This window comes from Coenobita brevimanus, chromosome 42, assembly GCF_032717465.1.
Source record: "Coenobita brevimanus isolate Jiangsu-jjx chromosome 42, ASM3271746v2, whole genome shotgun sequence".
NCBI classification, from domain to species: domain Eukaryota; kingdom Metazoa; phylum Arthropoda; class Malacostraca; order Decapoda; family Coenobitidae; genus Coenobita; species Coenobita brevimanus.
Window position 1 is genome coordinate 13,097,611 of NC_136995.1, and position 16,625 is coordinate 13,114,235.

Here is a 16,625-nt window from a genome sequence, read left to right on the forward strand (position 1 = left end):
CATTCCCTGGAAAATCAAAGTAGTACTGCCTGAGGGCCTCCCAATCAGCAGCTCCAAAGTGCCACAACTGACGTTTCTTTGGAGGGTCCACAGGCCGTACCGGAGTGACAGGACAGTTTAAGGTGAAAAGGTTGTGGTCGGAGAAGTCCAAAGGAGAAGAAAGATCAACAGTGTAAGCACAAGGATTAGTTGTAAGGAAGAGGTAAAGTATGTTGGAGCTCTCTCCAAGGCAGTCAGGGATACGGGTAGGGTGCTGTACAAGCTGCTCTAGGTCATTGAGGATAGAAAAGATGTAGGCTTGTTCACCAGGTGAATCAGTGAAAGAAGAGGAGAGCCAAAGGTGGTGATGAACACTGAAATCTCCTTGGATGGAGATTTCAGAGAAAGGAGACATGGATAGGATGTGTTCCATCTTAGAAGACAGTCGTTGAATTTTTCATAGTCAGTAGAATTAGGGGATAAGTAAACAGCACAGATATATTTAGTCACGGAATGACAGGAGAGCCAAAGACAAAGAGTCGAGAATTCAGAAGAAATAAGTTCAGGAACACGATAGCAAGATAAGTCGTTGCGTACATATACACAACAGCCACCTTTGCCTTTGAAATGAGTACACTCAATCCTCGTAAATCGCGTGTTCATAAATAACGGATTCGTAAATCACGGCTAGGTGGCCGTCAGACTGCTGGCAACCTTAAATCACTGTTAAGTCACGAAAATCGCGGATCTAGGCACCCAAGTGGGCCTTTTCCGAGGAGAACCGTAAACCGCGGCATTCAAACTGAAAATTGCGACCCAACAACCAATCACCGCGCGTCCCTGGTGGCATCTGTGCATACTAATGCCGCCATGTTGTTGTTGTTCATGTCCCACCAGTCCGCACACTACAGACCGTCGCCATGGAGTACGAGAGTTACCTGCCCTTTTGTACAACTTCCCCCCGCCTCCTACCTGCCATGGCCCCTCCCGACCCCCCAATGAAGTGCTCTAAGCAGTATGGCATCAAGAAGCTGCAGCAGTTGTTGTACAGTCAACGTTTGGAGCTCATTCGTCGTGTTGAGAGGGGAGAGAAGTTTTCAAAGCTGGCAAAAGAGTTTGGGAAGAACAAGTGCTGAGAGGTTTTAAGTTCTTCCCAACACCACCCCACTCCATTCACTTAAGCAATTTCATCATAGGATTAAGGTGAGATCCCTTAACATGGCTTATTTCTATTTAATACATGCACTGAATATTCCTAAATTTGTATGTTTGTGTTTGCTGGTGCCTAGATAGGTGTAGGTAGGGTGCTGTGGGGGCAGGTTTGCCAAACTCCAGACCCAAATTAATTTTTCACATAAGAGTTATTATTCATAAATTACGGCAGTGGTCCAGACCCACATTGCCGCGATTTACGAGGAATGAGTGTATAGAGAAAGTAGGAGGATACAGAAAAGGGTTCACTATCAGCTGCCTCTGATAGTTCAGTCAGGAAGAGAAGGTGAGGTGGTATTCAACAAAGAAAGTTCGAGGAAAGGCCATGTATATTGCAGAAATGAAGAAGCGAGTCAGACAGTGGTTCCGGGCATCTTGCTGGGTCATTGCTGGGAGTGGGAGAGGGGCAGATATAGTGGGGGCATTTGTCCCCCCCCCCCAGCCGAGATTCAGAGGCTTGATTATGAGACCCCATTTTAGTTGAATTCTGAATAGGAAGTGTAATGTGTAATGTGCATGTAGTTTGGTGTTGACAGGTAGAGAAACTTGTACTGGAGAGTATACTGGCCTACTCTCTGCATTATTGAAACACTGAAAAAGTTCAGCAAAGGAGGATGGTCAGAAACTAGTCCCGAGGGCTGATGAAATAGGAGTCCTAGCCCTCCCTGTCATCAGCTTTCCATCCACCTTGGGAGAACCGCCTTGCTCGACTGGTGCTACAGTCTACTCCCTGTAAATGGACAAAACTCTGGGCCAAGCTAAGGTGAAAGAGGTAAAGTGACTGACCTGAGTGCGGTCAAGTGAATCCCAGACTGCTGACTGCTTGATGCCGGGGGTGATGAGATTGCTGAGGACGGCAACACTGTCCGCACACTGCACCAAGATCTAAGGAAATACATAAATACCTTCAGTACTAAAGATGGGTATCACCTGGAGGTAGCAAAAAAATTATCATCTTTGTTACGTTGATGTGATGTACTGTAGCTGAGAACACACAGCATCTTCAATGACACAAATCAAGCAATCAGGAGATAGCAAGAGCACAACATAATTAAAGACTCAAAATCTTTAGTTTTAGTTTTGTTTTGTTCAGTTTTTTAAAGGCTCCAGCATGCCTGCATGCATCAGCGTTGGTCACCTAATGGCGGCTCTCCATGCTGCTTGATCTCTGGCAGCTTCCCAATTCAGTCCCTGATCCCTTAGGTCACTCTCAGCTTGATCTCCGGCAGCTTCCCAATTCAGTCCCTGATCCCTTAGGTCACTCTCAATAACTTCATTCCAGGTCTTTTTCGGTCTACCTCTTGCAACTCTACCCCTAACATTAACACTTCTCACTTTCTGCACCCAATTATCATTCCCCATCCTCTTCATAGCCTAAACCATCCTCATCATTACAACACACTCCAATCCCATCCTACCTCTCAACACTTCCATCGTAGGCTTCGCCTTAAGCGATTCTCTGCACATCCACGTAATCATATTCTGAAGGTTGCAGCCTGAGAATATCCTCTTTCTTTACTGCCCCGGTCTCACTACCATACAGCATTACACTCCTGACATAACATGCCACATACAAAGATCCCTTAGCATGGAGAGAGAGCCCTCTCAATGTCAGGAGAGGCAACAACTCCCTTCCACTCCTCACTCTAGCAGCAGAGCTAGCTCCTGTCCCACCTCCAGCACATAACATGTCTCCCAAATAGTAAAACTCTTCTGCACACTCAGGACATTCACCAGCAAGATCAATCTTTTCATGCCTGACAATCTCCACATGCTCTCCCCAACACAATATACACATGAAATCGGCATTATCTCACAGTCTACCTCTAATACCACTACATCTCTTATGCACTCACTTAACACAAACATTACACAAGATGGAATTACTTCCCAAGCCACTGTGGCAAATCGGACATGGCCACTCTCCCTTTCCTTTGACAGTACTGCCACCAGCCCTAGAGACCATCACTTTTTTTTGTCTGTATTTTAAGCCATTGTGCCCTGTACAATCTCTCCACTTCTTAAGTCTTTCCTCCACCTCCCTTTCATTCTCCGCAATCAACACCAAACCATCAGCATGCAACATCTCCCAAGGCAGTCCATTTCTGAAGCCACATGAGAAGGCTTCAAGTACCATGATAAAGAGGCTCAAGATTGACCACTGATGCACACCAACATTCACAGAAAACGCACCACTCAAATCTCCATTCACCCTCACCTGGGTGTGATCACCCACATACACAGCCATAACCACCCTAACCAGTCACACCTCAATCCCAAGCTTTCTCATTGCCCACTGCACCACTTCTCAAGGAACTCTGTCAAAGGCCTTTTCCAAATCAACAAAAACAAAGGACTGATCCCTTTACTTTCCTATATATTTTTCGTGAAGCTGTCGAACAATGAATATGGCATCAGTGGTCCCTTTGCCTGGCATAAACCCTAACTGCATCTCAACAATATTCACTCTTTCTCCAATCATACCTTCTAGAGCTCTCCATGACCGTCATTATCTGGACCAAAAGCTTTACGCATCTATAATTTCCTCTTTCCAGGGCATCACCATTCCCCTTGTAAACATTTACAAGTACACTCTTCAACCAATCATCTGGGACAACACATATATAATCATATCTATAAAGTTAATGACTAACCCCACTCCTATATCTCCTGAGGCTTCAACATTTCAGCAGTCACTACAGACTGAAATTAACATTATGAGTCTCCTATTAACTCTTGCCTAGCTATGGACCTTGTATGAGACACAAAGCAGATTTGCATGGGCGAAGATGTAAACCTCATGAGGCATAATTTACACTGGTTATAAAACAATGGCTCAGGGGAGGTAAAGTACCATGCAAAAAATCAACCTAGTAGGGATTAATAGGGCAAAATTTGATCCCTCCAAACCAGTACAAGGAAGTGATATATATAGTACTGTATCATCAAAAACACCAGTATCCCCTTTTAATTATAAATATATGCTTTAATAGGTTTATCTCCTCCATTACTATCCCCTAAATCTTGCTCCCTCCTGACAATTCGCCTTGAGAGAACTGTCTCCAGGGTAATTTATCATTACATGTCCTTCACTCACCCTTCCATTCTCTCATATACCAGTGCTATTTCACCTTTATCTTCATGACCATACAAGGGTTTCCTCTACCAAGAATACCCTCAACTCCACTTTCATACATTTTCTTTGGCATTCTGTCCATTACAGCTTGAAAAATGTAATACCTGTACAGCATATTAACCAAAACTCCAGACAAAAATGTTTTACAAGCTACAGTATAAAATCATGTGATGAAAATAGAGCACAGTGGTCCATTTATTTCAACCAGGCAAAATTTATCGTCTCCTAAACATGACAGTTACTTGAATCCAGCCCTCCCCACACTGCTTATCATGCATAAGCAAAATAAAGTTTTCTACAATGGCAGGTTTATACCACACATCCCTATGCAACTACTTAAGGAGTAGGGTTTTGAGTGGGTGTTTAGTTCAATGATTCCCCCCCCCCCCCTTGAATATGGCTTGGGTGTTTAAGAACTTTCAAAATTTATCAGAATACAAGTTCTTGGTTACCTGTGTGATGGCAGCATATACAGTGTGGGGTATGAGGGGTGGGGCACAGAGGTGGGGCAGACACATAGGACCCCCACACGCCTCACCACTAGACACTTGGCCGGGAGCATCTTGCAGTCCATTCAGCAGTGTCTTGGTGCCCAGATACTGACGCATCAACAGCCCCTATAATTACATGCAAAGGGAAAAGCTAAGAAAAGGAACAGTAAAAATGGTAATAGGTAGGGGACCCAAAGCTATGCCACTCTACTTCAGTACATTTAACTCCTATGCGTTGGTACAATATTTTTTTTGGTGTGGCTGCCCTCTCAGTACGGCAATATTTCCCTAAATAGCCTTAATTCAAACCTTCATATCTGGAAAGATTGCAGTTAGGGAAACAAATTAAAGGCCATATTACTCACCAACTCCTCTTCTTGTGAATGAAAGCATCCCCAGGTCTGCAGGTGGTCGCGTCAATGAGTAAGAACGTGAAGAAGATGCTTAACTTTTGGTGCTCAAAGCTGGATGTCTTCGTGTGTGTACATGTGGACCCGACTTTGGCTTCACTCTCAACGTGATAACTGCTCCACTACTAGATAAACTAGACACACTGGCATCCAAGGCACGCCCTATGGGACTATCCCTGAGCCCTTTTGTAGTATCCTTGGAAATAGGCTTGGCTGGGGTGGTTAAGGCAAGGGGTCCACGTGAGGGGGGAACGGAATCGGATGAGATGTTTCAGAAAACATCGTTTAGCACATGGCTATGTCACAAAGAAGACTAAGGTACGCTTGCGCTACATGGCAGGAGTCTCTCCCTACCCTTTGGTACCAAGATCAACAGGCAGCCACTTCAAACTGTGGCAGGAGTACATTTGAGGTTCCTACCAACAACCGGCAGGCTCTCTCAACCTATTTCACATCGGCCTCGACTGACAGCCGATGCGTAAGGCTTAATGACAGCTGATCAGGAAAGTAAAGGATAATACATAAGTGAACAAGCATACAGGAACCAGTCAGTCCCATATCAACCACTACCAATGTAAAAGACAAAGGCCTTAGAAATTTTACATACATAAATCTTATAAGATACCATTCCATAAACTGCATGGATCAGGCTTCCCCCCTCCCCACATGATGACAGCCCAAACTGCATGGTCTGTTCAAGCAGTCTGTTCATGTCCCCTAATGTTGAGATTCCTTTTCGAGACCTCATCCCACATTTTCCTCGATCTGCCAGCAATCCATCCAGTTACTATCACACATACTTTATACTTGTCCAAACCACTTCAGTCTACCTATACATATCATCTTACTGACCCCAGCTAGGACGATTTTTTGTAATGTAGTTTAACTCTCTTGAGTCATTTCTTTATAATTAATGTAAACTGTACCTCATGTGGGGCCTGCAGCTTTACCCATGCATACCTTCACTGTACCTCGTGTACGGTCTGCAACTCAGCAAGTTGACAATGCCTATGAATCATCTTACAGTGACACACATTGTTCTATCCCTCTCTGAGGTGTTATACATTCATCTCACCACTCAAATCTGCAAACATCTTCCTCTTTCAATGCCTATGTTTAGCTACCATACAGCATCACACTCATACACACAGTTTCTCTTACACTTATGTAAAGACAATAGCTCTCTCGTCTTACATCACAAATGGGCTAGTTTCAGCAAAACTTCCCACACTAATCATAGCTCTCAATCAGCAAAAACCCATCCAAGGCCTGGAGGGGCTGGGTTTACAATGGAAGAGTTGAGAGGTAGGATGGGACTGGAGTGTATTGTTGTGATGAGGAGAGGTAGATTGAGGTGGTTTGGACATGTGGAGAGGATGGGGGATGATAATTGGGTGAGGAAGGTGAGAAGTGTTAATATTGGGGGTGGGGTTATGAGGGGTAGACCGAGAAAGACATGGGACGACGTCATTAAGTGTGACCTTCGGGTTAAGGGACTGAACAGGGAGGCTGCAATGGATCGTGCAGCGTGGAGAGCCGCCATTAGGTGACCAAGGTCGACACATGCAAGCATGTTGGAGCCTTTAAAAACGAAACGAAACGAAACCTCCATCTACATCAACCTCTCAACCTCTGACTGGACCACATACAATCTCCCTTGCATAGTGTATGCTCATAACTAGTTTTACCTTAAAATCCAGTTTAAATCACAACATCTCTCATGTACCTCCTCTCCATATACAATATCACACAAGACAAAGTTCCTACCAAACCATTCCTGAAAACAGCATAAGGCCACCAACCACTTGCTACCAAGAAACACACGGTCACCTCATTAAACATAACCTCCTTCCCAAGTTTTATCATCAAACACCAGATTGTACATACTCTTTCCATTCCCTAAATTTCTCCACAGTTCCCTTCTTGCTATCAGCAATTAATAATAAATCATCTGCATACAACCCCCACAACAGCTGAGGTACCTTAAATCACATGACTATTTCAAGAACTATAATAAAGGCTAACTCAAGGGAGACCCCTGATGCATACCAGCCTAAACCATAAATTCCCTGTTAACTGCTACACTGACTTACATTATGTTTTTGGACCATCACATTTTCATTACCATGGATAAACCTATGGGATGACCCCATAGGGGCAACTGCCTACCTTCTGTCTATGGGTCTGCCGGATCACGAATTACCAGGACTGAGCAACAACAACCACAGATACCAATGACTCTTCCACACTACAATTTAACTGCCCACTGTTCAACCTCTCTGAACACCTTATTAAATACTTTCTGCAAATCCACAAACATCAGACAGTTTTCTCCTTTTTCTCAGGCACTTTTTCTGCAATCCTGACATTTTTCCTGTACTCTCCTGACTAAAATTAACATCTGTTTTATCCCTAAATGGCATAAATCAGAGTGGCATTTAACCATTTTCACTCCTTCCCTGACCATGCTCTCTCTCAGTAACTTTTAAGAACTTCATGTCCCTTTAGCTGACTTGCTTATCGCTTTGAATTCTGTGGTCTTTCTCAGTTTACTCTTGCAACAATCAGATTCCTTTCATCTTCTGAGAAATTTTGTTAACAAGGGATTTGGAACACACTAACTCACAACAACTACACACCAGTATCTCCCTCCCTCTCTCTTTTTTTAATGCCGTGTCCCCCTTTTCTGATAAGGACTAAGGCGTTGCCCTTGTGTAGAGGACTTTGGTTTTTTGAAGCATGTCGCACTTTATGACTGGATGTCCTTCCTGATGTCTACTAATGATCCTTGGGTGGACTCGAACCTCCGACCTTTTGGTTAGAGCGCTCCAACCCACTGAGCCATGGCTGCTACAACCAGCCATGACAGGAGAGTGCTACCTCTCCCAGCAAGGCAGCTTACCCGGGCGCAACGCGAACTCGCGACTCTTTGGTCTTGAGTCAGGCGCTCTACCACTGAGTTGCCATGCTCCCTATGCTGAATAAAATAATCTGCATGTAACACTAATGAAAAATAAATCATCAGAGCAAAGAGGTAAGTGCATCTCCCCTCCCCTGCAACAATATACAATCACACCTCCAGCTGCCTCTAAGGGATCTCAACTTTTAATCAGCTTTTCTCCAATATCCTCAAATTTCCTCCAAACCACCCTGAAATTTATTTCAATTCACAAACAAGCATACTCCAATCTACCCTCAAATTTAGTACAACCCATTCTTAGATTAATGACAACTCACCTGAAAATTTACTCCAATTCATCCTCAAATTACTTCTTACTAACCCTCACATTTATACAAACTTTTGCTTTCTACAGGAAATGGAACTTAACAATGATATTCTTGTTCACTAGGTGATTTTATTACGTTTATAAGTCTCCCTCATCGTTAAGAGTTCAAAAGCGCTCTCCACTATTCGAACAATGACAAAATCACCACTAATTCATGCTTGCTAGTGTTTGTTTTATTAACCTTACATGTGGCTGCATCTCATCTGAGGGTTAACTCCAACCGATTCCCATCCCACTCTCAAATTTACGGTACCACACTCGCACCTTACCCTTATAATGAGAGGAAACTGTGGCTGAGGTCTTGAAGCAGCCGTGAGGAGGCAGAGGTAGACTGCCACCTGGTCAGAGAGGTGGCAGAGGGAGGACTTCCCAGGTGGAAAGAGGATGGGGTTGAGGAACGTGAGCCAGGTGGGGGTGGAATGGATGTGGGTGGGGATGTCCTGGGGTGCAGCAGTAGAGTCTATGGGAGATTCCTCCAGGGATTGATCAAACCCCCTGGCAAAGTTCTGTAAGTGGAAGAACAGACGAGACTGACACAAGAAAGATACCCAAGCTGCATTTTTTGTGCCACTACAGTACACCAACATAAAATAGTACAGCAACGAACGAACCCCTTCAACACAATGGCATTTTATTCTTACTACCACCACATGATTGTTTTCAGTTCTGAGGTAACCATTTGTATCAAAAAATCTCGAAACTGTCTCCATTAACATCTCCACAACCTCATATCTTTCCCTAAACTGAATGAAGTCATCTGAGAGTAGCAAGAATAAAATGAAAAATGCATCATCAGATTGAAGGGGAAAACAGAAAGAAGAACCAATTATTAAATTAATGGTAGTAAAGTACAAGTGAGGGTTGACATAACTTGACTGAATTGTCATATAATGGTGAACACCACTGCTGGAGTGAGACAAGGGTATGTGATCTCACCACTGTTGTTCAACATATACCCTGTACTGTATATGGATGGGATTATAAAAAAAAAAAAGGGGGTAATGAGAGGGAAGTGAAGGCCTTGACTGAATTGTCATATAATGGTGAACACCACTGCTGTAGTGAGACAAGGGTATGTGATCTCACCACTGTTGTTCAACATATACCCTGTACTGTATATGGATGGGATTATAAAAAAAAAAAAAGGGGGGTAATGAGAGGGAAGTGAAGGCACTGATTAATGGTGATGGCTGGAATAGCTCAAGTCTTATACAGTATATGAAGATGGCACTGTGTTGCCTGCTTACAGTGAATGGTATCTTTACACTTTTTTTTTTTCTTTTTTCTTTTTTCTTTTTTCTTCAGTAATGTCCGAAAGACATATGAGAGCAAAGTTGTAGTTCCTGTGACAAGCTCACTATTATGTCCAGGTGAATGAAGAGAAGCCCTGACTGAAGATTTTAAATATCTTCATGGAGTGGGAAAAAAGATAGGTAAGTGTGTCACACAAGTGAAAAGCAGAATGGCTCAATGAAGAGAAGTGGGTGGTGCTATGAAGGCTCTGATATTACCAGGTGACTTGAGCACAGAGGTTGCACAAGGACTGCTTAAATGTGTATCACCATCCACACTAAAGTATATGTTAAATTTGGTATGCCAATGGGTATGCTGCTAATGCTATCAGACTATTGTATGGGCCTTGACATGCTGCTGATAGTTCTTTTGCTTCTATACTTTCTCTTTCCTTGTTTCTGGTTTTTACTTCACCCAATGATGGCAGGCAATGGCAAACATCATCCACTTACTTTATGTAGTGCTGCCTGCTTCTTCCTCCACCATTATCATTATTTTTCAGTGTCTGTCCTTTGCTCTTCCCATTTCTCTCATCCTCTGGTCAGTTTTTACTACAGAGTATTCTTTCCACTTCAGGTGGGTCTACAGTGTGACAAGCCTAAGAGATACCCAGGAAACCATTCACACTACTGGGTGGTAACCATATTAAATACATGGGTAATGTGGAGCCTATTATTATACCCCTATTAACTGAGTGGAGAGATGCAAATGCAGTGTCCTTCCTAGAACCAAACCTCCACACCCTTCCCCACACCCTGCTGTGGAGAGGCACTGTATGCCACGGGGGAGCAATAGTTCAATGCACCGGATAGCCTTCCAGGGGCAGTTGCTTGCCTCCAGTTGATGGGTCTGCTTGGCAAGAGAGACTGGTTATTCAGCAACAACTTTACCCCATATTTTGATGGCAAACAAGTAAGTTTAATGGTGATAGTCATGATAATGACGACAACAATGATGATGACAGTGATGATGAAGATGGCAAAACATTACACACACCTTGGCCACAAGTTCAATGGGAGCTGACTTGATGGCAGCCACCTTGAGGAGCAGGTCCGCACGTCGGTGGAGGGGCAGTGCAACTGAATCATGCAGCCTGACTGTGAAGAACAAGGTAGGAGTAGCCACCAGCGAGGGCAACAAGCTGGCCACTATGGTCAGGATTGCCACAATGTCTGCTCGATATTGGGGGAGTCGTGCCTCACTTGGATCAATCTGCTGGGACAGAATCAAACTATAACACACAAACATTCTCTAACCCACAGGGACAAAAAACTGAGGAGTATGAACCAGAGATAGAACAGACGGTGATGTAAAATGTGATAAAAGTTTTGGGCCACAAATCACATGATAAAGTATGGGCATACTCTCCTACTTCTGTGTTGCAAGAGGAACTGGTCATACGTTTAAACCCTCCCGTCCGGTAAAATGTTTCACTGATATTCTTTCTACCTCCAGCTGGCCAAGGTGTCTGCTTAGTACTGATGGAGTTGTGCCTAACTGATCAATTTGCTGGCACATGAATCAAAGAATAAGTCTTAACACAGTCTCAAACCCAGATGGACCTACACCTGCTCACCACCAGGGATGGGGTCAAATACAAGAGACCATATACAAATATGGATACAAATACACTAATTTGTCATGAGGCGAATACAACTACAAATACAAATATTGATTTCACTGTATTTGCAAGTACAAATACAAATATGTGATTTTTGTACCTGACTATATTTAAAGCAAATATGGCAAATCCTAGGCCCAAATACAGGTACAGATACAAATACAGTTTACAACTTCTGACATCTTCAAATAGAGTTACAAATATAAATGTAGATTTTACTGTATTTGCAAGTACAAATACAAATATGTACTGTAATTGGCCCCATCCATACTCACCACCACCACCACAAAAAAAAAAAAAAAAAAAAAGGGGGGGGGGGGGGGGCTTTGCAGATGGTTTACTGATCTGCAAAATCCTCTAAATGACTAATGAACTAACCCCTTGCTACAGTGATGTCATTCTTGCTATCTCCAAACAATTTTACTCTGCTGAGGAGAGACTCTGAACTGGATGGGTCAGATATAGCCTTCACTATCCACTTAACAGTTAAGAGTTTGGGGTCCTCCTGAAGATGAATGATTATGTCTGGTAGCAGTCTGAATATAATGCAAAATATGTCATCAGTATAAAAGGGGTATTCCATGCTCCTCTCAGTATAAACTGAGAGAAGCATGGAAATGAAAGGTGAGAGGGGCATTCAAGAGTAAATTAGTAAAAGTAAAGAAACGGAAAAAAAACAAAGTAGTGGTAGATCAATATGAGCAAAAGACAAAGGAGTTAGGACCACTGAACTGGGAAGATGTCAATGGAGCTGTTTCTAATCCCAACACTACAAAATGATTTCTCCACAGTTAATGTAACTGTCCATTGGTGGTGGTGGTGGGGGGGGGGAGGTTGTGGGCTGTGAATGACTTACTTGTGCATAGCGAGTAACAAGGAGGCTTAGTGTATCTGTGAGGATGCTGGCCAGGACACTCTCACTGATGCGTGGGGATGTGTGCCGCCACAGGTCATTACGCACACCTGCCACCACACATAAGCAATGAATTACTGTATGGTATGGTACTTGCCTACAAGCTACTGTATGCTATACAATATACAGAGGAGGTAACAATGCAGATGCAGTAAGCATATGAAGATTTGCTAGAGAAATGTATGGGGGAAGGGGTGTCTATGGTAGGTGACCCTCAGGCCAAAAATCAGGGAATATGCATTTGATGCAATCCACATCCTAACAGTACTAATGAACCATCCATCAATCTATCATCCAATCCTACATTGCCCCATGAGGAGCGTAGGAGTCCAGGGCTGGGCAAGTTGGTCCTGACATTTAAGATGAGAGTGACCAGCCTCGCTCATCCCTGAGTGGCATTACGTGAGCAATAAACCCCAACCATCCCTTGGATATAAACCTTCACCGGCTCAATCCAATTGGAGTGCCGTAATTACCCACTAAACCACCAGGTGCCAAATTTTGGTTAAATGGTTACCACCCAGCATAGTAAATGGTTTCCTGGTGTACAGGAAACCATTTGGCTTGTCACTCAGTGTAGGGTCACCCACAGGCAGAAGGAAGAGGAATGAATGAAGGAAAGAAAGCCAGAACAAGAAGTGTAATGTCACCCGTAGGCAGAAGAACGAGAAAAGAATGAAGTAATGAAAGACGGAAGAGGATGGAAGGTAAGAAGGATGGAGGAGACGAAAGGCACGCACCTGAGAAGCACTACATCTAGTGAGTGGATGGTGAGTGCCCCCACCTACCACAACTAATGAACCACCTTTTTTAAAGGCAGCAACAAGATCTCATCTGCCTTTAAACCAATGGAGTTATTAGTATCCTCAGTGAAGATGTACCTGTGCAGACTAAATACAAACACACTAAGGTACGCCACAGACACATCGGCACTGGTGCAACTCCTTTAGTCTGAGTTAATCTATAACTGTACTGTGAAAACATAATTGGGAATGTGAAAATTTCTACATTCCTTGTAGGTACATCTGTGTTAAGAGGTGACAGGTGGTGGCAACCATCATCTGCTCACTTTATGTAGTGCTGCCTACTTCTTCCTTCAACTATAACATTTTGTTTGTCCTCTTCTCTTCCTATTTTTCTCATCTTTCCTGTCACTTTATTCCCCTTTCCACTTCCGGTGTCTTTCTCTATAATGAGTGATAGGCCAACGCATTTCTTGTAACCCATGTAACTATTTAAAACTTTGGGTCGTAACCATATAACCAAATAACAGTGTTATGTGGAACCTACAATGGTGCCCGTTTACAGAAAGGAGATGCAAATGCAGCATCCATTCAGGAAACAAACCTCCATACTCTTCCCCACGCTTTGCTGTAGCGAGGTGCTGTCCACAACAAGAATACATCGCTGCAAGGGACAACCCTGCAGGGGCAGCTTGCTTGCCTGCTTGACCAGACAGACTGGGGATAACACCAACAAAAACAACAACAACTACACTTCTGAGTTTGGAGGAACGACAAAGCAGTAGGGTGGAATGTTACAACAAAAGAAAAATAGCATATCAAGATAGTAAAAAAAAAAAAAAAAAAAAAAAAAAGGCTCATTACATAGCCAGTGTATATATATATATATATACAGTATATACCTCATCCTCATCCAATCCTACATTGCCCCATGAGGAGCGTAGGAGCCCGGGGCTAGGCAGTTGGTCCCGACATTTAAGATGAGAGTGACCAGCCTCACTCATCCCTGAGTGGTATTACATGAGCAATCAACCCCAACCACCCCTTGGATGTAAAACTTCACCAGCTCAATCCGACTGCAGCGCAATAATTACCCACTAAAACCACCAGGCACCAAAACCTGGTAATATGGTTACCGCCCAGCGTAGTAAACGCTTTCCTGGTGTACAGGAAACCATTTGGCTTGTCACTCAGTGTAGAGTCACCCACAGGCTGAAGGAAGAGGAAAGAATGAAGGAAAGAAAGACAGAAGAGGGAGTGTAAAGTCACCTGTAGGCAGAAGGACAAGGAAAGAAAGAAGGAAAGAAAGACAGAAGAGAATGGAAGGAATGAAGGATGGAGAGGAAAGGGCAGACACCCGAGAGCAGCACTACATCAAGTGAGTGGATGGTGAGTGCCCCCACCTACCACAAATATATATATATATATATATATATATATATATATATATACTGTACATATTTTCGTTTCATCGTTTCATTTTTAAAGGCTCCAACATGCTTGCATGCGTCGGCCTTCGTCACCTAATGGCAGCTTTCCACACTGCACGATCCATTGCAGCCACCCTGTTCAGCCCCTTAACCCTGAGGCCACACTTAATGACCTCGTCCCATGTCTTTCTCGGTCTACCCCTCATAACCCCACCCCCAATATTAACACTTCTCACCTTCCTCACCCAATTATCATCCCCCATCCTCTCCTCAAGTCCAAACCATCTCAATCTACCTCTCCTCATCACAACACAAATACCCTTCAGTCCCATCCTACCTCACAACTCTTCCATTGTAAACCCAGCCCCCCTGGACGTTGCAGCAGGGACGCACTACGAATCCACCAAATCACTGTCATTTCTGTACATCTGAGCCAGCGAATATCCTCCTCCTTTACTGCCCAGGTCTCACTACCATACAGCATTACACTCCTAACACATGCTGCATACAAAGACCCCTTAGCATGTAGGGAGAGCCCTCTCAATGTTAGAAGAGGCAAAAGCTACCTGAACTTCATCCAACCACTTCTCACCCTAGCCACAGAGCTAGCTCCAGCCCCATCTCCAGCACACAACATGTCTCCCAAATAACAAAACTTTTCCACACACTCAAAAGATTCACCAGCAGGTTCAATCCTTTCACGCCGACAATCTCCACCTGCTCTCCCAGACACACCATACACATAAAATCAGCATTATCTCGCAGTCTACCTCTGATAACACTACATCTCTTGGGCACCCATTTATCACAAACACCGCACAAGATAGAATTACTTCCCAAGCCCTCGTGGCAAACTGCACATGGCCACTGTCCCTCGTCTTTGACAGTACCGCCACCAACCCTAGATATCATCACTTTTGTTTTATCTGCATTTACTCTTAAGCCCTTGTGCCCCATACCATCTCTCCACTTCCTAAACCTTTCCTCTGCCTCCCTATCGTTCTCTGCAATCAACACCAAATCATCAGCATACAACATCTCCCACAGGAGTCCGTTTCTAAAGTCACGTGAGAGGGCTTCAAGTACCATGATAAACAACATGGGACTCAAAACTGACCCCTGATGCACACCAACATTCACAGAAAACTAATCACTCAAACCTCCATTCACTCTTACCTGGGTGCGAGCACCAACATGCATAGCCATTACCACCCTAACCAGCCACTCCTCCAAGCCAAGCTTTCTCATTGCCCACTTCACCACCTCTCTAGGGACTGTCAAAGGCCTTTTCCAAATAAAAAACAAAACAAAATACAGATCCTTTCTCCTACCAACATATTTTTCCTGAAGCTGTCGAACAATGAATATGGCATCAGTGGTCCCCCTACCTGGCATAAACCCAAACTGCATCTCATCAATATTCACTCTTTCTCTAATCACACCTTCTAAAACTCTCTCCATTACCTTCATTATCTGAACTAAACGCTTTATACCTCTATAATTTCCTTTTTCCAGGGCATCACCCTTCCCTTTATACACATTTACAATTACACTCTTCAGCCAATCATCTGGGACAACACACTCATAAATAATCATATTTATCAGGTCAGTGACTAACCTCACCCCTATATCTCCTGAGGCCTTCAACATTTCGGCAGTCAACCCAAACACACCTGCTGCCTTCCCCACCTTCATCCTGCCTATTGCCTCACTCACAGTAGCAGCATCAATCAAAGGCCAAGGGCCAAACACTGGATCTGCTGGCTCCAAACCTTCCCTGTCCCAGTCAAACTCCTAATTCAACAACCGGTTATAATGCTCTCTCCATGCATCTTTAATATCCTCACTGTTCACCACTACCCTTCCTTCATCATTCTTCACACACTGGTCACCTATAATATCCCAATTATCCCTCTTCATCTGATTTGCCACCTTAAATATCATAATTTTCCTCTCCCCATGATTTTGGTTATCAAGTAAAAGTCTCTGTGACTCAGATCTCGCCCTGTATACCTCTCTTCTAGTCCTACGCTTAGCAGCCAAGTATTCCTCCTTGCAAACACCCTTCTTCCATTCCCAGAAAAGCCTTCTTTTCTCCTTAACTGCAGCT

At 43.7% G+C, this 16,625-nt stretch overlaps 1 protein-coding gene across 1 annotated transcript in view; it reads right to left on the reverse strand.

Annotated features, from left to right (window-relative positions):
- LOC145397691 (uncharacterized protein KIAA0825 homolog) overlaps window positions 1-16,625 on the reverse strand; it is a 108,204-nt gene that overhangs the window by 74,646 nt on the left and 16,933 nt on the right. The window contains exons 3-7 of the mRNA XM_080270735.1: window positions 12,286-12,392; window positions 10,805-11,020; window positions 8,785-9,021; window positions 4,780-4,944; window positions 1,978-2,076 (exon numbers count right to left, since the gene is read on the reverse strand). Coding sequence (XP_080126861.1) covers window positions 1,978-2,076; window positions 4,780-4,944; window positions 8,785-9,021; window positions 10,805-11,020; window positions 12,286-12,392 — 824 coding nt within the window. The remainder of the gene's footprint in view (window positions 1-1,977; window positions 2,077-4,779; window positions 4,945-8,784; window positions 9,022-10,804; window positions 11,021-12,285; window positions 12,393-16,625) is intronic.